This window comes from Cotesia typhae, unplaced genomic scaffold (assembly GCF_013202065.1).
Source record: "Cotesia typhae breed Kobodo isofemale line unplaced genomic scaffold, CoteBio_Ctyphae contig_123, whole genome shotgun sequence".
NCBI lineage: Eukaryota > Metazoa > Arthropoda > Insecta > Hymenoptera > Braconidae > Cotesia > Cotesia typhae.
In genome coordinates, this window is record NW_027423715.1 from 2,053,850 (window position 1) to 2,078,443 (window position 24,594).

The following is a 24,594-nucleotide window of genomic DNA, read 5'->3' on the forward strand; positions in this document are numbered from 1 at the left end:
ACTATTTCTTTGCTATGCCATGACATATATTTTTCATCATTCCGAGGCCGAAAGTTCGTTTTTCTTCTGTTTTCTTACATGAAGAAAGTTACTCATTTCCCTCATAATATGATAAAAAATTAAAATTATTTATATAAATTTAAAGTTTTTTGTAATTTTTACGAGAATTTAAATAAAAATATCACTTAATAAACAAACTTGTGCATAAAAAAAATAAATTATGAGTTCATCGGAGTGTTCATCTGAAGAGTCTGAAGCTGAAGAAATGCGACGAAATATTGCTGCGGAAGCTGCTGAAATTATCCAAAATTTAGCACCCTCAAAATCTGTGCAACGCTACAGAAATTGCTACGATCAATTTATCAGTTGGAAGGCTTCAAATCGTATTAATTTAATCAATGAAGATGTTTTATTAGTATATTTTAAAGATTTATTTAAAACCTTGGCACCCCCGACAATTTGGAGTCGCTGGTCGATGGTCGACGAGTACAAGACATCGAAGATACCGGCAGTCAGCTGATTGTTACCATCTTGAAGACAAAAACAGACTATCCTCGTACTTTTGTAATTGGCCCGGAATACCGCAATACAATTTTGCAGTATAAAGCTCTACGACCTCAAAACTTCAATACGAATAGGTTTTTTTTACACATTCAGAAGGGTCGATGTGTACGTCAAATCATCGGCAAAAATATATTCGGACAAGTCCCTAAAAAAATTGCTACATATTTAAATTTACCTGAACCCGATAAATATACTGGTCACAGTTTTCGACGTACGTCAACAACGTTGTTGGCTGATTCTGGAGCTTCAATGATGACAATCAAGCAACACGGAGGTTGGAGATCAGATGCGGTAGCCAGTGGATATATTGAAAATTCAATCCGGAACAAAAAAAAAATTTATGATCAAATTATGAATATTAGTCAATCCTCGGCTACAGTGACACATACATTAACTTCGACAATTTAAGGGGCACACCTAGTGTGAAATTTCGAAAAAGTCGATTTTTTTTTTTTTTCATATTTCGGTAGATTACACCTTTAAAAATAACATATTAAAATTTCAAATCGATATCTCAAATAGTTTTTGAGTAATAACATTTTAAAGAGCAGCCGCTCGGCAGCTAGAGTGTCATTAGCTGCGAAACGTACCTGAAGTATTGTTCAGAGTCTACTGTCTCTTCCAGCCCCTATAACACGATTCCAGTTTCTATTGTTGGCTCTCAGGTATACAAAAATATATCATTATAATAATTTCTAGAAATTTCTAGAAATTTTTCGTTTACTGCCACGTAAATTATTTTCGGAGCCAGACACATTTAGTCTCATTGTGATCGTTGTATCGAGCGCATCATAATTTTACACGTGCTATTTTCTTGAAAATGAGTGATCAATCTTCATATTCAAATAAAAAAGGAACTCACAATGTTCCTAAGCATCGATCAATTGCGAAAAAACGCAAGTTTACCGGAAATAGATTTACATTTGAGCAATCTACTGCGAATACCAGTACGTCCGCAGAAAAGTTATTACAAAATAATGACAATAATGTTGTGATTGACCCATCTCATGGATATTGTATTTTGCAATTTTTATCAGTTTTTAGTGCAATTAGTAATTTAGTGGTGTGTAAAACCTGTCAAAAAAAAGTTACTTTCAATCAAGCAAGTTCAAGAGGTCTAGGGTTCAAAATTGCTATTATTTGTGAATGTGGCAATTCGTATATTAATTCTGGACCAATGATTAATAACGCATTTGAAATAAATAAACGTATTGTTGCTGTGATGCGTCTATTGGGCATCGGAATAAATGGGATAAATTTTTTCTGTGGATTAATGGATTTAGCATGCAAATTTTACGACCAAACTTTTGCGGGATGTTTTACGAATTTACAGATTGCAGCCGAAACTGTTTGTAAGCTCAGTATGCAGCAAGCTATAAATGAAGAAAAAGAGCTTACATTAAAGAAAGAAAATTCGGAGACAAATTTGACTGTTAGCGGCGATGGTACCTGGAAAAAACGTGGCCATACTTCCCGTTTCGGAGTAGTTACGCTGGCAGGAAAATACAGCAAGAAAATTCTTGATTCATGCGTAAAATCTACATATTGTCAGAGTTGTGTTTTTGGAAGAAAAAAAAAGATAGCGAACCTGAAGATTATGAGGAATGGCTATCATTACACGATGAAGAATGTGATGCCAATCATAAAGGATCTGCCTCAAAAATGGAAGTGGATAGTGTAAAAGACATGTTTGGTCGTTCCATTAGTAAATATGGTGTAAAATATACCCGCTATATTGGTGATGGTGATAGCGTTACCCACAAAGGACTTATAGATTTGAATCCTTATGATATTCCTGTTGCTAAATTGGAATGCTATCTACATGTGAAAAAAGAATGGGAACACGTTGCCGAAGTGTAAAGAACATTAATAAGAAATTAGGAGGAAAAAGTAAAACATCACAAAAGTTAACTGTAAATTTTATAAATAAACTCCAAAAATATTATGGTTTAGCAATTATGAGAAATCAAGATAATGTAGATGAAATGTATAAAGCAATCTGGGCAACATTTTATCATTTCTGTTCAACTGACAAAAACCCAAATCATAAAAATTGTCCAGAAGGCGCTGAAAGTTGGTGCGCTTATCGCCGCGCGGAAGCTGAAGGAATCACTAGTACATTTAAACACGATTACCTCCCACTGGATCCAGAAGTACAAGAAGCTATAAAACCTATTTATGAAGACTTATCTCGATATGAATTGCTTGATAGATGTAAAGGTAACAATACTCAAAACAACAATGAAAGCTACAACGGTTTACTTTGGCACTTTTCACCCAAGCATCTTCATAATGGCTTCAAAACTATTGAATTGTCAAATAATTTTGCAACTGCAATATTTAATGACGGTTATTCGTCAATTTTGAAGATATTCAATGTAATGGGAGTGATAGTTGGACCTGCAGCAAGAGATTTTGCGGCTCTTAAGGACGACACGAGAATACGAATCGCTGATTATCGCCAAAGGGCTTCTTCAAAAGAAGGTCGATCATCTCGAAGAAAAGCTTCTTCAGCTGAACAAGCCCTTTTCGAAGAAGAGGAAGGTGTATTATATGGCCCTGGAATAGCAGATTAGCTGTAAATATGATTTTAAACCACTTATAACAGTGGAAACGATCATTTTATCTTTAAACGCGTTTTTCTCGAAACAGCATTTTCCGAATTTGCTGCAGTGATTACTTAAAAACAAATGATCCGATCACTATCGAATTTTTTTTACATGTTCTATATATAGTTCTCCGTACAATGACCTATCGATTTTTTGATCTGATCAAAAATCGAATTTTCGCAGGCCACAAACGACCAAAATTTTAGGTAAAATTCGACTATTTTTTTTAAAACGCCGCCATATTGTCAATTTTTGATTTTTTTTTATATCGTAGGTCATTGTACAGACAATATTATCTAGTTTAACGAGATGTTTTTTTTTTAGATTTCATCCACGGAGAAGGCCGGAATCACTGCAGCAGTGAAGGACCTTTTTTTTTTCGCGCCGTTAGAGATCGACGATAACTTAAAAAATATTTAATTTTTTTCTTCAAAAATTTCATTATGTATTCTTAAAACATGTATAAATATATTCTTAAAATTTTAAAATAATTGATAAAGTATTTTTTTTAATAAAAATTCCCAAAAATCACGTTTTTTTTAGGCCGTTACACTAGGTGTGCCCCTTAAACAGCACCAAACTTGCAATTGAAAACTCATCTAATGACAGAAGCTCCTATGATGTATTCAACGCCTATTACATCATCAGCTGTTACAAATACAGTTACATCGATAACAACAGCTCACACAACAACAACAACATCATCATCTACTTGTCCAATAAATTCAACAGTTTTAAATAATACATCCAGAGCATCATCGGATGTATCTTCACCGCTTGAAATGGATCATGATTTGATAATGGATTATTTCAATTATGATTTCTCAGCTCCAATCGAGGAAAAAAAAACTGAGCACTCAAAATCCTCGTCAAAACCTGTCCGACCGAATGCTCGCTTTTCTGATAGTGGACTGCTTGATGCGAAGCGGAGGAAAAAAATTGCTCTGAAGAATGATGATATCCAAAATATTTTAAAAAGTATTCCTGAAAATGCAAATATCAAATTTGAAAATTGTAAATTTGAATTCCATTTTCACTATCATGAAGACAAAGAGAATTAATTATACTATTTGATTGCATTAAATTCAATTTTATTTACTGTTTTAAAAATTAAGTTCTACTAATTATTGTATCAATAGTAATATTCAATGTTTCAAACGTTTAATATGCATCCTATTCTCTTTACTAACAAGTATTATTATATGAAGTATAATTATGTGAATCGTTTAAAATGTTCACATTACTATTTTTGTTTTTTTTTTTTAAATTTATTTTAAAAATAAAAAAAAATTGTTTTTTTGTTAATTGATATTAATTACTTTGCATTTATTATCTGATTTATCTTTGTTTTTTTTTTTTTTTTTTTTTATTTGTTTTTAGCGACTGCCCCCCCCACCCCCCGCCGGGGCTTCGCCCCTGGACCCCATCGAGATTCTATCCCTGGATCTCAATATTAATTTAAGATTTACTTCAATAAGTATGTTATATAAAAAATATTGAACTTTATGTAAATTTATATATTTATTTTAACCTCATTTGTCTTTATTTATTTTGTAGAATTATTATCGAACTTTCGGTCCTGGTATGATGAAAAATAGTATACGCGCCACGGGACGATAGTAGAACATTTTCAACCCCCGCTTTTGTCACCCTCGCCTTCGGCTCGGGTGACAACATCGCGCGGGTTGCAATGTCCTACTTTCCTCCCTAGGCACGTAATGTACTATTACACAATTTTCTATAATGAATTTTTCGAATGTAAAATTTAAAAATTTTCCATTGCTCAATTTACATTTTTTTCACATAATAAATTTACTTTTTTCCTAATGAAAAAATAACATTTATAAAAATGTAAATTAAAAATTTTAAGAGAGTAAAAATTAGTTTTGAGCAAATTTAAATTTTACAGGAGTAAAACTGTAAATTTGACAGATTTTTCTATAATTTTGACAAGATTTTTATTCCATGTATTATTATCAGTATTACATAAGTATATAAAGCTTGATAAAGCCGTATTAAAACATTTTCTGCCGATAATTCTTCTTATAAAAAAATGATCAAATATCAAACACAACTTTTCGACAAAAATCCATAATTATTAATTAAATTATACAGTTTCCTAACAAGATAACAAAACTGCGGATGTTGTAAAATTCAAAACAACAACAACATATATGTGCTTAAATTTTTCGCTAGCCGTCACATCATATATTTACATAAATAGAACTAAAACTATAACACTTCAACCATCCACCATCGCGAAACTTCTCTCTCACTCCTTGTTAACTCAATTTATCTCAGGGATTTCTACATTATAACTTTGTTGTCCAAAATAATTTTGTTCGGATACTCTAAACAACCTCAAACTACCCCAAAGTACGCTAAATAATTACCCAGAGAATCTTAATAGTCCTTAAATAAATTATATTACAACAAACACTCCATTGTGTTACTAAATATATAAATATTCTTAATGCCTAATGCTCAATGCTTTTAACTCTTAATAATCAGAAATGGCATTATATTAATTACTTAACTCAAAGCAAAGTAACACAATACAATCTCATAAGATAAAATAAACTTTTTATTTAAATACCAAGCGCAGATATAAAAACGGTAAAACCTCGAAAATTTCAGTATGCAAAAATTGATCACATTTAATTAATGTCATGCTTATACCGTTCGCTAATTGCAACGCGTCAACGACTTTTAATGTAAATAAACGAGTGAATGTAACGAACGTCAAACAATTGGACTGGCATATATTACCAGCTTGATTTATATCCATATATACAATTCTTTTTTACTTTTAATTCCAATTGCAGAATCCGCACTGATAATTAACAAAATTGAATTCTATATGTGTTTAATTAATTAATTAATTACTTTTGCTCTTATTTTTTATATAAAATATTTAAATAAAGACAAAAATTTAAATAAATGTAAAATAATAATTTAATTATAATATTAATAAAATAATTAAATTATCTATCATAAAAAATATTTTCTCTCTTAAAATTTTTTATCTCAATCAATATTAACACACATTTCCTATTTTTTTTTTTTTTTTTTTTTTTCTGAATATGTGTAACAATTACAATATAATAAATTGGTGAAATGCCCTATAGACTTATAAAAAAATTACCCTATAAAATATTTAAAAAAATAAATAAAAGACCTTAGGTAAAATATTATTTGAGCAGTTAAAATTTAAAAAAAAAAAACCTCTAAAATTTTTTCCCGATAAAAATTCTTTACCTCTTGGCTGAACGATATTAAATTTCAAACCACGTAATATTTGACCCTCATAATGTAACTTTTAAATTAACTGGAATAGCGGAGGCTGAAAATTTATCGAGTGGCGATAGATCTTTGAGTAATTCATTTACGTTTAAGTTTAATGGGAATTTGCGGGCAATAATAACTTAAAGTTTAATTTTTTCATTATTATTATTATTATTATTTTCTCGGAAAATGCCCCGGTCCAGCAGAAAGAAAGTTTTAATGACGATAATTGTGGTTATGATTGTAATTATAATGATTGTGATGATGATAATGATAATAATAAAGAAGAGTGAGGTGGTTAAATAAAATGAAATTAATATTTATTTGCATAAAAGTACAAAAAGACATCTGCTTGGAACACATCTGAATAATTATTGTAATAAACGGTTTGTTGTGTTTTTACAGAGAAATTGCTGAACAGCGAAGGCCGTGAACTAAGACGTGCACTCTTCTCTCTCAAGCAGATCTTTCAGGTGAGTTTCACTGGCTATTTTTAAACCCGACTTGTTCTTTACTCTCGCCCCCACGTCTCATACGTTATCTTTATCTCTCTTGTTCTTTCTCCCAACCTCCTTGTCCCTTTGCACTCACACAAACTTCATATCGCGAGTCTCTATATTATAACCTTATCTATACAACAGTACTATACCTTTTTATAACTCTCCTCTCTCCTCTCTCCACTCTCTACACTATATACTCTTTAGCATCCTCATCCTCACATTTTTTATTCTTCATCCAACTTTTCTTCTCCTCATTCGCTTAGCTGGTTTGCCCGAGTAAATATTTGTGAGGCGACAGCACGACCATTTTCTTTTGCATTCTACCGTCATCCGTTTTGTTTCCCATTCAATAAATGTTTACTCTTTTTCTTCTTTCTTCTTTTTACTCTTTACTCTTTACTCTTTATCTCATCTCATAAAATAAGAATTTCCACTAATACTTTTTTAAATAACCAACTGGGAACAAAATCTTTCTCAAGCATTTTTAAATATTTATTTTATAGAATTTTAAATATTAGCAATAATAAAAATTAGCCAACCCGTGTGATTATTTTACGCAAAGTTGTGACTGACAATAATTATTAATTTTAAAAATAAAATATCTTCAATTCATACACAGAAAAAAAAATTTTTATCTTGAATTAAGTTGAAGTTTCTTTCTCCATGAAAATTTCTTCTTCTTCCAAAACAACTTCGCTTCTTACATTTTTCTTCGTTCAAGTAAACTTTTTCATCTGTATAAATACTTACATTCACTGATTTTGATCTTATAAAAAATTTAAATGAAAAATTTTACAATTTTCGAGTACTTTGACAAAAAAGTTAAGATCTTTGTAAACAAAAATTTCTCAAATCGAATAAATAAATTCTTGAATAAAATAAAATCAAAAATTTTTTTTTATTCCAATTTTATTGTCGAGAAAAAAAAATATTGCCGGAAAGTCAATGCGGAATAATTCTACTATATTTATATGACAATTTTTTAATATATAGATTTCTATCTAAAATAAATTTATTATAATCATTTTCTACGTTATAATATACTTAGGTACATTTATCTATACGAGTTTCGAGTCCTTAAACCAACAATAAACTCAATAAATATTGATCTTAATCATTGATAAATAAACCTTCTAACCTCGGAATTGCACCGACTGTTAATCAAATTCAACTTAATAATTGTATTATTTTATTTACTATTATTATTATTATTATTATTAACTATACTGCGTGAAGGTATCTAATGTAATTGTAAATTAATATCTTACCCAATTAATAGTTGATAACGTAATATCCAATTCCCCGTTCAAGCTCATGGGACATGTCCAATGTTAACATTTAATCTGACGCCTTAATCCGCGATTTAATTGAATTTTCGTGGGTTCGACGTACCTCCTGAAATTCCAATACTGATACAGTAAACTTTATACATACATAAACCATATATACAATTCAATACATATAGATATCGATGAAGAAAGAGAATTGAAGAGAAAGCTGACGAATACGGATTTCGCGAGATCGAACCGATGGATTCCCGAGTGCAGCACTGTCATATATATATATATATATATATATATATATATATATATATATATATATATATATATTTACAGTATATTTGAGGGTGGTTGAGTTAGTGAAATTGAAGGATATAGAAGAGGTGGAGAAGAACAGGAGTTCTCCATCTCGAATGCTTGTAGAATTTCGTGATTTTCTCAACAATTCGTGCGGCTATCCCCAGTCAAGAGAAAGAGAATACCAATATTACCGAGTTCAACTAGTCTGAGCCGCAATTATGGAATTTTTTTGCCTTGTTTCTTCATCTCGACTTATCTCATCAGTCATTTATTTACACTCTGCCAATTTTTACGGACATCTTCTGCTTCGATTCAGTCATAATCAATAATAAAACTCGATTAATAATTAGGGTAATACTATTATTTCTTCATTACTGATTAATGATCCGGATTTTATTTCGTAATCAAAATGATCTATAAATACGGCGTTACACTAATTGAGGCGAGTAATACAAGGCGTAGAACATTTGTAACATAACTCGGTTTTTTTTTCGGTTAGTAATATTTGTTACGCTTCGATTATCATCATCAGTGAAAATTATTGTGTTATGTTAATTATCATTATCAGATTTCGAGTATAATCAATACGGGTTGGATTAGTTTTCATGTTTCCACGCAAATAACAATTAGTACATAATTGTAATAAGATTTTTATTAAATTAAAATTCATTGAAAATTAAAAAATCTTTTATTTCATTGATTTTAAAATAAAATAAATTTTTTTAATGTAAATGCAATTAAGTATACTCAAAAAAAAAATTGATTTGATTCAAGAGAATAATTTTTAAATCAATAAAAATATTTTTATTGTCTTTAATCAAGTAAAATCTTTGAATGTCATAAAATTTACTTAAATTAATTTTTTTTCACTGTATGCGCAAAAAATTTTAATCTTGAAACATTTTTACACAAGTTAGAAAAATCATTATCTAAAAACAAAAATTAAAATCAATTAAAAATTCCTCAATTAATAGTTTAAATATAATATCTCTCCGAATATTAACTTTATTAATTTGTGGCCATTGACTCAAAAATAAAAAAATAAAAATGAATTTTTTTGATAAATTAAAAACTTAGTTTAATTTCATTACATTTAATGAAATATCCCCGATCTTTTTCACTAAAACATGGAGCACTTACACTAAAAACTAAATGACGCTCATTTCAGAGTAATTTAAAATTAAAAATGTTAAGTACTTTTAATAAACGCACCCAAATAATTATCTTAATTATACTCCTAAAAAATAAATAAATAAAAATAATAATTAAAAGTAAATTTTTTTCTCATTGCAGGAGGATAAAGATCTAGTGCACGAGTTTGTGCAAAATGATGGGTTGGCATGTCTCATCAAGGTCGGGAATGAAGCGGACCAGAATTACCAGAATTACATACTCAGAGGTGAATACTAAATTGCGATCCATTAATATTTATGTTTACACATAGTCAATGTACCGTACACTGGATATTTAACCGATGTGATATGATATCGGTTACCACCATACTAACTATTAAACTCTTGTAGACGAAATATCAGTGGTGCACAGTGTGTGGTGTAAGTTTAAGAGTCGATAGAGAGAGGAAGAGAAAGAGATGAAGGCTTAGTAGAGTTTATGCAAGCATTTATTGGTTATTTGCCACGTGCAATTTGCCCAGTTGAGCAACTATTAATTACATTAAATAGTCCATCTCAAAGTTCGCTGGTTCCTCGGTACAGTCTTAGTCACAAATTCGGGTAAATCACTCCAAGTTATAGTTATAGATATAGAGATAGTTGTAGTTCAAGATCCATCAGGCTTAAGTGCATAAGTTTATTATCGAGGAGATTCAAAGCCAACGTTTCTGACTGCAACGATCACTGGCTCGTAAGGCAATGGGTTTCAGCTAGTCAACCCGACCCCGGCTAATTTCATTCCTTATAAACAGTCCGTCTCACTAATTCTATTCGACCTACGGTCCAATCATATCGATTTTGTTTTATTCAATGAAATTTCAAGCTTTTTTACTAGATTTTATTGAATTATAAATATTCCACACTAAAAATAACTTGATTAAAAAGATAAAAAAATTAACTTGATTCAAGAGAGAACAATCTTAAATCAAAAATATTATTTTTAAGAATTTCATTGCTTTGAATTAAAATAATTTTTTTCCATACAAAAATAATAAAAATTTTTAATAAAAAAAAAAAAAAATTACATCATCCTGTAATAAGCGACATCTGACTTTTTTTTTTTTTTTTTTTTTTTTAAATAAATTAGTACTAAAAAAATATTTTAAAAAAATCGTAATCATAGTTTTATTTTTTTTTCTAAGAAAACTTCAATTTTTACATCATTACAATTTTTTACAATCAATATTTATTAAAATTTCAATACTGCTGCCAAATAATTTTTTTAAAAATAAAATTCATCGGATCATTGAGATTTTTTTATTAAAAATAAAAATGATTATAATAACGTGTTTATTGGCAAACAGGAATCATTAATTAATATGATTATTAATGACTATCAAAAAATACGACGGTACGTTATTGCGTACAGCTGTTGTCCGATGATAATTTATTGGGTCTTTCATCATCATAAATTGAAGCCAATTAATTTTTAAAAAATTAATTACTATAATATTCAAAATTTATTATTGGTGAGCTCCAAGTCAATTTATTGTAATTAATGTCGGGTGAATAAAGTGGGAAAAATTCCGCAGCGGATGCTCATTTAATAAATTCATTGGTTGCGGTTTTTTAAATTTATTCCTTTTGTATAACAGTAGAGATTAATATAAACTCTTGCAGATTTTTTGAATATGTATTTAGCGAGAAAAATGAATAAACAATTCTCTAATTGTTTTCCATTAGAGCAACCGGTGTATAATTAAATATAATATTACAAACCATAAACGCAATTAAATATTATAGCTATTAATATATAAAATTTTAATTATAATAATTATCGACGCACCAGTAACAGCGATTAAAATATTGATAAATAGTAATATCAGCGCGTATAATATTTACAAATTATAACGCTTCGTTAATTCAATCTAGGACTAATCAGCTTTTACGTAATCATTCGCGGTTTGTGTAATGATAACGTTTGTAGTTTAAAGCACGATTATCTGCATTCGAGCAAGCATCCAGCGAACCGGGCCGCCGTCCGAGCACCCCTACCAACAGTCACCCATATAATTGAGTGGATTTCACGAGAGTGAATCCTCAAAATTATTTTAAATTATCTCCCGAATTTCCGATTCATTTTACGCTCGATTTACCCTTCAGTATCATTTTTTTAATTACTATTACCATTATAATAACAAAAAAACTCTTAGAGCATTGTTTTGCGTCAGAATATAAGCTTCTTCTTTTTCTTCTTTCATCAAATTGAAAAAATTTTCCTTTGTCATATCATTTATACGCAGAAGGAAACATGACAAAAAACTCCTTGGAATTTTCACGAGATAAATTAATCATAGAATTAAAATTTCATTCTATTCTAATTTAAATTTCATTCTTTTGATATGAAATATTAATTACTTCCAGCTGTCATTTTGATAGTTTGTTCATTTTTAATGAAGGAATTTATTAAGATCTACTTGTTAAATTATTTTATTTTATTTTTCTCAATAGAGTTTTACTTACAAAGTAATTATTCGAAAGTGAATAAAAAAATAAATCGTTTTAAAAATTTTTTCGTCTTGAATCAAAGCTAAAAAATTATTGAACTAATAATAAATTGTAGTAACTTTTAACTGCTTTAAAATTTATTATTTTGAATCAAGACAAACTTTAGATCAAGATTTTTTTTTCTTGAATCAAGTTAATTTTTTTCTCAATGCAAAAAAATAGCAATTATTTTTATTTTATGCAGTATCATTTACGATTTAAAAAAAAAAGTAAAGGTTACTTATATTCTGTAGAATTGTAAATGTAACCACTTTATTTTTTCCGTGTAAGACACCAGTAACTTTGAAATGAAGCAATAAAAAAGTAAATGAAGCTTTGCAAAGACAATTTCGGTGTATATGTAGTATTTTTTCATTTAATCGCGAGATGAGACGTATGAAATGACAAAAAGTATCAAGCATGACTACTCCACTACTTTTAGCAAGTATAACTAGTTTAGTAACATATACCCCTATTTTTTACAACTATATAAAAAACACACAGAGTGTGCGTGTGTACATTTCACCCTTCATAAATCTTGAGTGACTTGGGTCAGAAGTGGTAGCAGCCGGGAGAAAGAAGGTGAATGCGTGAACAAGTTGAAGTGAGACTTACAAGTGCCTCGAAAGAGACAGGAGGCAAAAGAGCCTGCCGAGAGTATAAGGTGACAAGAGGGTGTGAGGATAAGGATAAAAGTACCGATTAGGGAGAGGGAGGACATAGAAGGTACCAGGGAATCGGGATGCTGTAAAAGCGACTATAACAAATGGGCTGGAACTTGTATACGAAGCATAGTTTAATTAAAGTTACTCTGTCCGGCGGTAGCATGCTGCAATTTAGAAGAGTAAAAAAAGGATTAAAAAATTCAGACCAACCCCTTCGCGCGATGGAACGACTCAACCTCTACTCGCTTGATTCCCATTCTCATCTAGTCCTCTAGTTCTCATCCTCATCCACTTGCTGGTTCTCTGCTTCTGCTTCTGTTCCTCTTCTGTTACCACCTCAGTCTCATTCTCGTCCTCGTCCCTTTCGGGGTGTGCATTGATTAAGCCGTGAAATAATTCACACTACTCTTCCCACATCCCACCTGCAGAGAAAGACTATAACCGGGCTTTCATCGCGATAATAATTACACCGTAGTTATTAAATATATATTTTATATTTAATATTCACCTTTCAATTTAATTTTATACTTACTGCCCGATCAGCTGTTTGATTAATTTTATTTAATTATCTGTTATCGGTTTGAATTTTACTTTATTTTTTCTAACGGTTCAAATAATTTTTTTTTTTTTTCAATTGATTTGATTTATGATCATCTTATTTACTTATCATATTATCAATAATAGCTGATATGAAATTTTGGACAATAATTCGCGTTATTAATGCCAAAAGAACGTAGAAAAAAATTTTTTTTTTAATCAACTTAAAAATATGTTTAATGTATAAATTTGTGAAAAAAAATTTTATTTTTATTTTTTTTAATTTTTCAAAATTTAACATTCGAATTTCTGGCTATGAAAATGAATAATTTTCAAAAATTCAGTGTATATATTTTTTAATTATTGTATTTCTATTTACAGCGCTTGATAAAGTCCTGAAAAGCGTTAAAGATAATGAATGAATCATTTAACAACACATAATTACTATCCAAAATTTCCTCTGAACTATTATTGAATTTTATAAAAAAATTTTTTTATAACACAGCTTAAGTATGTAAATAACTTGGAGATGATTACACTCGAGAAAGAAAGTATTGCAGAATTTTTTATGCATTTTGTTTCACTTTTTGCTAGAGTAAAATTTCAAAGGAGTGAAAAAAGCTTTATTATATATGAATAAATTAACCCTTCAGTAACTTACTACCTTTGGAAAAAGCTTGATACAACTCGAGTTATTTTCATCTTTATAGCCTTTGTTGTAAATAAAATTCCTCATCTCAAACATTTCTTTTGAAAATTTATACCCACTGCTAATTCCATAAGGAAAATAAATTATTCACGTTTTCTAAGTTAATTAAAGTTTTCAGCTAAATAAAGTAAACACAATTTATTAACAAAATCTTATTTTATAACTAAAAAAAAAAAAAAAATCTACTGCTACTTAATTAACTCAGTATCAAAAAACGATTACTTTTCAATACGAATAAATTTTTCTGTAAGTAAATAACTTTTTACTCTCTTTGAGTAATACTCCATTAGATCGTCTAGCTTCTGTCAATATCTTCAGCAGATGATTTATGCAAGTACAAAAAATATTTAAATTTCTTAGATTTTTTATTAAAAAGAAAAAAATCAATTTCCTGCAAACATAAGTCACAATTTTAACTTCCAATAATTTTTAATTAATTATAATTAAAATTCTTGAATAGGATTTAATTAAAGTAAAAAAATTGTTAGTAATAATAATAAATAACTTAGAAAGAAAGTGAATTAAATAAAGGGAGTAACTAACGTAAAAAAAGGTTGATTAAAATAGATAGGAATGGGTAAAATAAAAAGGTTGAGGAGCGAGCATTCATTGAGGTTATTTGTCAGTAGGATTTAGGATTCCCAGTGTCAGCAATTAAACGTACACAAAACGATCTATTGTATCCGGTTAAATAGGGGGTTATCCAAAAGCAATTTAAAATAGCAGGTCAGAAGAAAATGCCGGAATTTACGTATAGTAAACACTTGTTAGCGGGATTTTGTTCGCACTCGCACGCGATCCACTATTCGAGGTTCGGTTTTGCTTCTCATTTGCCGGGTTGGAGCCGTTCCACTAAACTATACACTATAGTCGTTTTATACTAATACAACGAGCCATTCCAGTCGCAATTGAACCACTACACGGTCCACCAGCAAGCTCCAGCCAAAATGTGTGATACCAGCAGAGTATAGCCAAGTAAAACAGAGACAGAGACAGAGAGCACCCTCCGAAACTTTACGAGGCACTCGAAAACGCCTCTGCTCGCAAACAGGAGCTTTTTGCCGACGCGAGCTTTATCGTTTTGGTGTAATTCCTCTCGGCGAGATGGAAGAGCTGACCGGAATTGGGCCGAGTGAGAACTTGCACAAGGGAGGCCAAGGGTTCCTACCCTTTGCAACTTAAACTTCAACGTCCTATTAACTGTGTCACCTAAATGTTCACCTAAAGAGTCTCATCAAAGTTACCGCTCGAACCGCTCGATCCAGTGAGCCCGATAAATACATTCGCGATCAAACTAACGCGACAGGCTCCTAAGTCTGCTCCTGACGCTCTGAAACTTTTATCGTACTTGATCTTTTTATCACTCCAATGAACCGCTGAAAGTTTATCCAAACTAGGGTTTCATTATCGGGTTAATTCATCAATTCATTTGGAGACTCAATGACCTCTGGACCCCGCCATCCTTCATAAATTTAATTAAAGGAACTTCATTTACTTCTATTGGTTACTATTTATCACTTTTTTATTACTTCCAACTTTCTTAGACGGCTAATTATTTCTTTATAATTGTTTTAAAGTTTTAATGAGCGATAATGATTGCTAGAAAATTTCTATTGTGATAAATAAAATTATTTTGGCTCAAAGAAATTATTTTTTAGGTCAAAAAATTTATTTTTTTTGAAAAGAGTTTTTATTCAGCTTCAATATTTAGAACCAATATTATTGCGCACTTTAATCCAAGAGAAATAAATTTTTGGACGAAGAAAAAATTTTTTAAGAAAAAAAATATCATACTGTTTACTTGTAGTACTGAAAAAAATTTTAAAATACTGAAAAAAAAAAAAAAAAAAATATGTGAGTAAGAATTTTGTAGTTATGCTGTTTTAAAATAGGACAGCTGTAAATTTTTGGTGATTATTTACAAGTGGGGTCAACCCATACTAACCCATGTTAATTTTTTTTTTCTTTCATCAAATAAAACAATTTTTTTTTTTTCCAATTTTTAAAGGCAAAAATATTTTTTTAACCTTTTCACCTGCAGAATATATTAAATATAATTGTACAATCTCTGATCATAATTAAAGAGTAACCCGTTGAAATGATAATTTCCAGCTTTGGGTCAAGTGATGCTCTACGTAGACGGGATGAACGGCGTGATGGAGCACGGCCAAACAGTACAATGGCTGTACACCCTAATAGCGAGCAGATTTCGCCTGGTGGTGAAGACAGCGCTCAAACTGCTCCTCGTCTTTGTGGAGTACGTCGAAACCAATAGCCTGCTATTAGTGAGGGCTGTCAGATCAGTAGACACCTCGCGTGGCATGATCCCCTGGACCAACGTTATGAAGCTCCTCAAGGATTACGACGCAGCCGACACCGAGCTACTCATTTATGCGACGACACTCGTCAACAAGTGCCTGAATGGCATTCCGGACCAGGACACTTACTACGACCAGGTCGACTGTCTAGAGGAGCAGGGGATCGAGGGCATTATCCAGCGCTATATGTCCAAGCAGGGCACCGATCTCGATCTCCTCAGGCAGTTTCAAATTTACGAGGCCGTTTTGCACCACGAGGACGGCAATGACCGCGGTTCGCCCATCCGACAGCTCGACGATAATATCAGGTGATTTATTCTTAACTTGAATTTAAATCCTTTATCTTTCATCTAATTCAATTGGTTACTTGTCGAAATATCTAACGCTCCGATATTTATTGCCATTCTCTATCTATATTATATCATTTTAACTTCAATAAAAAGTTAATTAAAACGTATTAATTAGATAAATCAAATCATTAGTTCGCTAATTAACTAAAAATTAAGAAAGTTTTATCTATTCTTATATCTATACTTATATATCTATATATATATTTATAAGAAGTTGGAAAAACTTTTTTTATATAAAGGGTTTGATAACTTGGAAAAATTTTTAAATCAATAAAATATCCCGATAACAAGGTTTTTTGATCAAACTGTTCGTTTAACTAGATTGAGATAATTTTAGAATTTGAAAAAATAATTTCTAAGGAAAATATGTTATAAAAATTTCGGAATTGAACGAAATTCGCGAAAAAAGTTTTTAAACAATCTCAAAAGTTTTTTTAAGTTGAATTTTGACCTTACATAAAAATTTGAAGTAAATTTATAAAAAAATCACTGAAAATATTTATTTTTTATAATTTTCAATTTATTACAAAAATATACAATTATTTAAAAAAATTCAAAGATTGTTAAAAAAATTTATTTTACTTTTCATATTTTACACTGTAGCAGTAATGATTTATTATTAACAAGTTAGTGTATTACTTTGGTATTGATTTTTCACCGGATATTCAAACTTTCAACCAAGCTATCTGTTTAATATTGGTTTATTTATTTATTTACTTATTTATTTTGGATTAAATAGGAAAACATTGCGAAGCAGAAAATCACTAGTGGATTCACATGAGCGACGTAAATCACGACGACATTCAACAGGAACTTCACCACTCTCGATGTCTTTAAATTCGCGTTTAAGTCCACGCTTAAATCACTCTCTGGGTTTGAATTCACTGAACGGAACATTTAATTCCGGCATACCGACGCCGGTTGACGACGACGACGAATCGAGCAGTTCCCAGAGTTCACAGGGTCTCGATGTCCAGCTTAACGGTAGTTACAAAGAAAATAAAGACGATGCGGGAGTAACACCGGCACTTAGACGGCGACGTGAGCGTGCCGAAAGGCAGAGAAGTTTCATCCGAGAACAACAGGAAGCGACAGCTAATATGAGGGCGTCAATCGGAAATTTGGACGGCAGCGAAGGTGAGTTTAACTTTTCATTCATTTTATCTTTTACTTCAAATTAAACTTTTTATCGCGCACTTACTAAAAGTTTTATTGAACGTTGACGAGGTAGTTTATATTTTTTTATTTTTTATGGTCTGACACAGCGCCCGCGTACGTATTGAATGGGCTAAGATACACGAACGGGTCTTCAGCTTACGACCGGAACAGCGATTCCCCCAGCAATAAAGTACCCCGAGCAAACAGCCGCAAGGATCTTACACCCTTGATGAACGCCGCTAACAAGCTTGATTCCGAGGAAAAAAAACCACCGGCCCAATCGCCTTCTCCGGTAGTGTGGTACGGGAAAAACCCGGATGAAATTACCGGTGGTATCGAATGCAATGAGCTGCTCAATCACACCACCAATGAGGACGAGGATCGTCGGGTTCTTGTACAAATTAAACGCGAGGGTACTGTTAAAGACCTAACACAAAAGCTCGCTGCACAGAATTTAATACCCAGTAGTCCTGTCGAGGATAAAGTGTCTAGGTACTTTTATTTCTTAATTAACAGTTAACTTTATTCGTTTGCTGCTATTAACCTCCGGCGTACTTGTGTTTCACTCCTCGTTTTATTTTATTCTTCTCACTCTTCGCCATTACTTGTTGCTAATATTTTATTTATTACTACCTAGAATTTGCATCTATTTTATTTAGATATTAAATTTTTAAATAATTTTCAAAAATTTATCGATAATTTTATTTTTGTTACAAATATGTCTTAGCTAAAAATTATTACCCGATCATTTTTTATCTTCAGTACAAATTAAAAAATTAATTCTGAGTATTGAAAGGTCAAATCTGTAGAAGTCCAAATTTAAAAATTTTAATTATCCTAGTTCAATTTATAAAGTTCATTAGGTCGGTCACCTACAATAAAGATTCAAAAATATAATTTTACACAACAATATAAAATATTATTATTTTATATGATAAAAAATTAAAAAAAAAAAAAAAGTAAATGCAGCGTACGAGTAAATAACTATAAATCCTTATAATTAAAAAATAATAATTATTATATTTTCAAATAACAGAATAGGAGATATGAGCGGATTAATATCAAAAGCAAAAGAAGGCCTCGCAAAATCAAAATCAAAGGCCGACATCGTAAAATCACCAACGGGTGACAGCTTGCCAAAAATAAACGAAGTGAAAAAATCCGAGAATGAGTTGCATTGGGAGGAATTAGTGAACCAGATGAAGCGACCCTTGAGGCTGTGCGATCTCGACTTCACCGATCTGAACTCCGATGACGAAATTGACGTGCTAGGTCCAGTTAGCGTCGCCAATGGTGTTCCTCCACCCCCGCCGCCCATGGCCTCCAATAACTCAAATGGGATCGGACGCGCTCCCCCGCCTCCGCCACCCGCTAACAACGCGGGAAAATTTCCACCGCCATTCCCCAATGGACCGCCACCGCTCTTTGGAGTTAACCTCAAATCCAACAGATCTCTCTCAGCCAACCCCATGGACTCTAACAGCAACTCAAACAACAACTCCACTGGTGGTGTCACCAATAATTCGAGTGGCATTAAAACACACCCTCAGGCAGCTATCGCAAAGAAGAATAAAAAAACCGTGAAACTTTTTTGGAAGGAAGTTAGGGATGATCCCATCATTTTGTCACGTCTTGATAAAAATATCATGATATGGGACGAGTTAATTCCTGTTGCTATTGACACTCAGAAACTTGAGCATCTCTTTGAAAGCCGAGCCAAAGATCTCATTACAAAGGTAAGAACAAAATTTATTTTATTTTTTAATTAACTAAGATTATTTTTTTCAATTTATTGATACAGTTTTTTTTTTAGAAAATTTAATTAAGGTTGATTGGACATTAAAGCAATGTATAGCTGAATTTTTTTCAATCTTTTCGTATGAAATAATTTTTTGAAAAAAATTTATCAAGAATTTTTGTGTAATTAATTATTAAAAATCGAACTTTTGATGTGAAATCTATAATAATTGTTAGTAAAAAAAAATTAGGAAAACGGTTGAAAAATATTACAAATTATGTCTGTCGTGTCCGAACAATCCTTTTAAATTTTACAAATATTTCTTATGAATACAAACAAGCATTTCGATAAAAAGCACACTATCAATGCTGCGTATTCGTAAGGGTGCAATTAATTTAAGCTTTTAAAATTTTTTCATTTATTCATTGTATTATATTATATAAAACGCAATTAAATCTAAGCTTTTAATTGATGTGAACGAGACGAAATATGAGTTTATATTATTTATTTTATCGCAACACATTATTCGTCAAAACCAATAATTGGTGTAAGCGCAGAACAGGTGAAAATACTAACGAATTAATTAGTTAACTGATTGGTTTAGAGTCTGAAAATATAATTAAAAAAATATCTTTCATGCGGTGTAATTATTACTGTTATTACTGTAAATATTTTTTTTTCACCGTTGCTCTTAAAAACATATATTTTTTTAACGCAAAGCGCATTCATAGCCGGATTCAAATGTGTTTTTAAAGAATCCGTCAACGAATAGTAATTGTAGCGTGCGACTGCTTTTACGGAATCTCGCAGGGTTGAGTGAGCAAACAAAATTTATATTTTTTTTGCTTTTACTGCCTCCGCTGCGTCACTTTTTTTTGTCAACTCCTACCCCAGTTCCACTTTCCAGTAGAGTACAGTTCCAGGAGAATTTTTTTTTCCATTTTCCTTTTGCTAGTTTATTTTTTTTTTTTTTTTTTTTTTTTTTTTTATTTTTATTTTCTCAATTTAAACTCTGCGCTGCTCAAACTCTTAACGCTATCGCCTATTTTATGACAAGCTGTTTCATAAGTACGATTCCCGGGTGCTGGTTTGGTATGGGTACCGTTAATTACTCCGGGCTGTAATTGCGTCAGAGAATTGTCGGTTCTATGTATTTACATACACTTTCGCCATAAGCACGCAGACCCTTTTTGTTGTTAGCATTACAATGATAACTATAATAATAATAGTAATAATAACAATAATAATAATAATTATAATTATTGTTATTATAATTATTATTATTATAACGAGGCTATTTTTTTGTAAATTTACTTTTTGTTCCATTTAATTAGCCTCTTTAGCGGAGTTAAAAATGAACTGGGTGATTTTGACGACTTGCGGCAGCTCATTAACCAATTAGCTCCCATAAACAGCCCATTGAATTCTCTTTTCACATTTATTATTATTATTATGTGTCATTATAATAATTATTTTGAGTAATAGCGCTATCGGGGTAAATTGAGCGAAAATAATGAGGCACTGATATAGTGATAAAGACCTCGACAATTTGTTACCCAAAGTTTTGACGTTAGATCTTGGTATATACACAAATAGCTTATGCTTATATTAAGACACTATACTTTAGCATTATACTTATTGTAGGGTATGAGGGTTTCGTGACAGTGTGATCAAGACAATCTTTAACAAAAACAAACTCTTGCTTTATAACTTGTTTAAAGTTTCATAGCCTGACGTTCTTGCGCTCTATAAAAAGCCACCCGTAAACTATTTCTCTGCACTGATATTGCATGCTTTTTTTTATTTCATCGACCGGCTTTGACAATTAAATTATTTATTTAGTCTTGAGTCTTACATAATTTTATTTATGTTAAAGATAAAAATTAATGATACACCGAGAAAAAAAATTTAAAATAATTTTATTTCTTAGCTCAAAAAATCAATTTTTTTTTACATTAATTTTATAAAAAAAAAAAAAAAAAAAAAAAAAAAAATTATTTAATGAAAAAAAAAAAAACTTGTAAATTTTCCAAAATTATTTTTTTTTTCTAAATCATTTAAATTTTTTTCACGAAAAAAATTATTATGAAAGAAATTTTTATTTTTTCAGCTTCGAAATAAAATTTGCAATTAATTTCTTGTCAAAAAAGTGCAAATTTTTTTTAAAAAGATTTTTTCTCAATGTACATAATTTGTATCAAGAAAAACAATACGATGATTCAAATAATTTACTAACAAATTTTCATCCAGGGTCAAATGTTTATATTAAAACCATCATATGATTTATTAAAAAAAGATATTAAAAGAACGATAAACCATATCGAATCTCAATTGTGAATTAATTTAAATCAATACCTTTAAATAATGAGCGCTAAGTATTAAATAATCACACTGTTCTACTTCATGAAGATAAAATAATTAATAAGTTTGAATTTAAAAACTTTCCAGCTCTGTTTCTTATTGATTTTCCCGGTTTGTTGTTAATAATTAAGCACAAACTTCAAAGTTAATTTTTCGACTGTCAAAGGGAAAATTTGAAAAGAGTTAAATAATTAATATAGATATATTTCGCGAAGTTTATAAGATACTTTGAGGTCATGCTACATTTATTTTTCCTTTTAATTCATTTTAAATTCTCGAGATATCAATTAATGTTTAAACTCTTCAGCTATTCATAAAGTAGTTAAGCTTTAATGTTACAGGACTTTTAACTTGTACCATTAAAGCTCAGTATTAAAGTAATTTAGTAATTTAACTATTCTAATTTAGATTTAGATGTAAAAAGCAGGAATGATGAAATTTAGTAATTGGTGCATGGTTTTTTATTTTCTTGGTAATCGTTCGCTTGCAAACGATGATAAAAAAAAAAATTTTGCATAAAAATTGAACAATTACCAGTAAAATAAAATAGAATAAAAATAATAATTTCCTTATAAGTTACAAAAACTGCTTTTGGTGTCAGCTAAAATTAATAATATTAAATAATGGTTGATGGTACTAGAGCGCAATAATGAAATTATTAATAAAATAAAAACAAATCTAATTTATATCTTGTATTCTTTGCAATATTGTTGGTGCTCTTACACAAACAAAAATGGCATGCTGGTTGACAACAGGAGGTGAGTCTTAATTTCTTAACTTGGTTTTCTTCCTGGCAGCTCCTTTACGCTTAGCTCTTCTGTTTCTGTTATTATTTTTACCATCACTTTTTTTTTTTTCGATTTTTTATTATCGCACAGATAAATATCTACGTCGGTGCTTTTCCTCTGTACAATACACATGCCACACAATTTATTTGCACGTTTCATTTTTGCTAAAAAAAAGTAACAAAAAAAAACAACTCGCTTGACATATATATATATATATATATATATATATATATATATATATATATATATATATATATATTCTTCTTGTCATTGCGGCTATGTCAATTTAACAGATTGAAATAAATATTTATAAAAATACTCGAGTTTAAATTTGTGATACCTTACATTAAAATGTTATCAACGATATGGATATACATGTCTATTTATTTTTGGTGATTAATTTATTTACGTCAATGCCATGCACAACTAATAGATCTTGTTTATTAAACATATATATATTTTTATTTTAAATAAATTAATCAATCTCTCTGTTTACTTTATTTTATGAAATTCCTACAGTATAAAAAATTTTCCATCATTGCGTTGAAAAATTTTTTTGTTGAATTTTTAACACATAGAAGAACTCAGTATAAATTTATGCATATGTATTTCTAAATGCATGGGTTAACATGCTTATTGTAAATATTGATGCAGATATAATAATAATAATTAATAATTTAAAGTTAATATTAATATTAGTATTCTAATATTTACAGACGTATAATTGTATGAATTATTTATTTAAATTACATGAATATCTAGATTATTTTTTTTTATAAATTAATTTATTGATTACTAATAAATGTTTTCTTTAAAATAAAAATACAGAAGCAACAGGAAATGAATAAAAACAAGGAGATCATTGTGCTCGATCACAAAAGATCAAATGCTATCAATATTGGTATGACCAAATTACCCCCTCCGCGATCAATCAAGACGGCTATTCTCAAGATGGACGCTACTATTATGAATCGAGAGGGTATTGAGGTAAGTTATAAGCCGGCATCTAAAAATTGTTATAATTCTTTTTTTTTTTTTTGAAAAATTTCAAAAAATTTGAAATTTTTCCGAAATTTTTTTTTTTTAACTATTATTTAATTCAAAAAAAATTACTAGTCTGCTGATTTCAGCAGACATTCTGAACCGGAAAAATTTGAAAAATTTAGCTTAACTTTAAAATTTGTACTTTAATTTTGTTTAGATAAATTAAAAGTTAAAAACACTTTTAAAATTTGATTTATGTATTATTTAATTTCAAAAGTAATTTTATCAAAGTTACAGGTCTCTATTGAATATCTATTTTATAATCAAATTTTTACTTTAGTTTTCTAATAATTGAACAGAAGATGAAGTTACGGCAATTCATTAATTACTAAATAATAAATTCAAAACTTCCGTAAAGTTATAATATTAATTCTACCGTCTCATCGTTACTCAACTAAATTTGTCAAAAGCTTAAACATTATAAATGAGGTTTTGATCCGTGCATTCAATATCTGCAAGCAACTTTCGTCTTCACACACATTACTATCATTTTTTAATTATTCTATATAACTAAATTATCTCATTGTTTTATCACAGCTATAATCATTTTCTAAAATATCTTCACTAGATTCTGAACCGTAAAAAAATTATTCAATTTAATTCTATTGAAAAAAAAAAAAAAAAAAAAAAAAAAACATCTTTTTCTAAAAGTTTTATAATTTTTTTTTTTTTAGATTTTCACTGTTGTAAAAGTAGTTTAATTAATTCGTCAAACTTTGATAATTCCAG

At 29.9% G+C, this 24,594-nt stretch overlaps 2 protein-coding genes across 7 annotated transcripts in view; both read left to right on the forward strand.

Moving 5' to 3' along the window:
* Fhos (Formin homology 2 domain containing) overlaps positions 1 to 24,594 on the forward strand; it is a 133,358-nt gene that overhangs the window by 94,827 nt on the left and 13,937 nt on the right. For 5 of the 6 annotated variants that reach the window (XR_012480243.1, XR_012480246.1, XM_074252137.1 and 2 more), the window contains 7 exons: positions 6,864 to 6,931; positions 9,832 to 9,937; positions 16,221 to 16,734; positions 17,516 to 17,913; positions 18,042 to 18,426; positions 18,971 to 19,670; positions 23,650 to 23,808. Coding sequence is in view for 4 of the 6 variants with exons in the window: in XM_074252137.1 (XP_074108238.1) it covers positions 6,864 to 6,931; positions 9,832 to 9,937; positions 16,221 to 16,734; positions 17,516 to 17,913; positions 18,042 to 18,426; positions 18,971 to 19,670; positions 23,650 to 23,808 (2,330 nt within the window). In the remaining 2 variants the exon portion in view is untranslated. Of the gene's footprint in view, positions 1 to 6,863; positions 6,932 to 9,831; positions 9,938 to 16,220; positions 16,735 to 17,515; positions 17,914 to 18,041; positions 18,427 to 18,970; positions 19,672 to 23,647; positions 23,809 to 24,594 lie in introns of all 6 variants that reach the window. The other variant, XM_074252144.1, reaches the window with a different exon arrangement.
* Positions 2,403 to 4,325, forward strand: LOC141533346 (uncharacterized). The gene is made up of 2 exons (XM_074252176.1): positions 2,403 to 3,142; positions 3,498 to 4,325. Exon 1 carries the CDS (start codon positions 2,523 to 2,525, stop codon positions 3,138 to 3,140), a length of 618 nt encoding a protein of 205 aa, XP_074108277.1. The 5' UTR covers positions 2,403 to 2,522; the 3' UTR covers positions 3,141 to 3,142; positions 3,498 to 4,325.

Excerpts from the sequence above, each read along its gene's own strand:
- LOC141533346 (XM_074252176.1), top strand. The coding sequence starts at position 2,523 with ATGAGAAATCAAGATAATGTAGATGAAATGTATAAAGCAATCTGGGCA.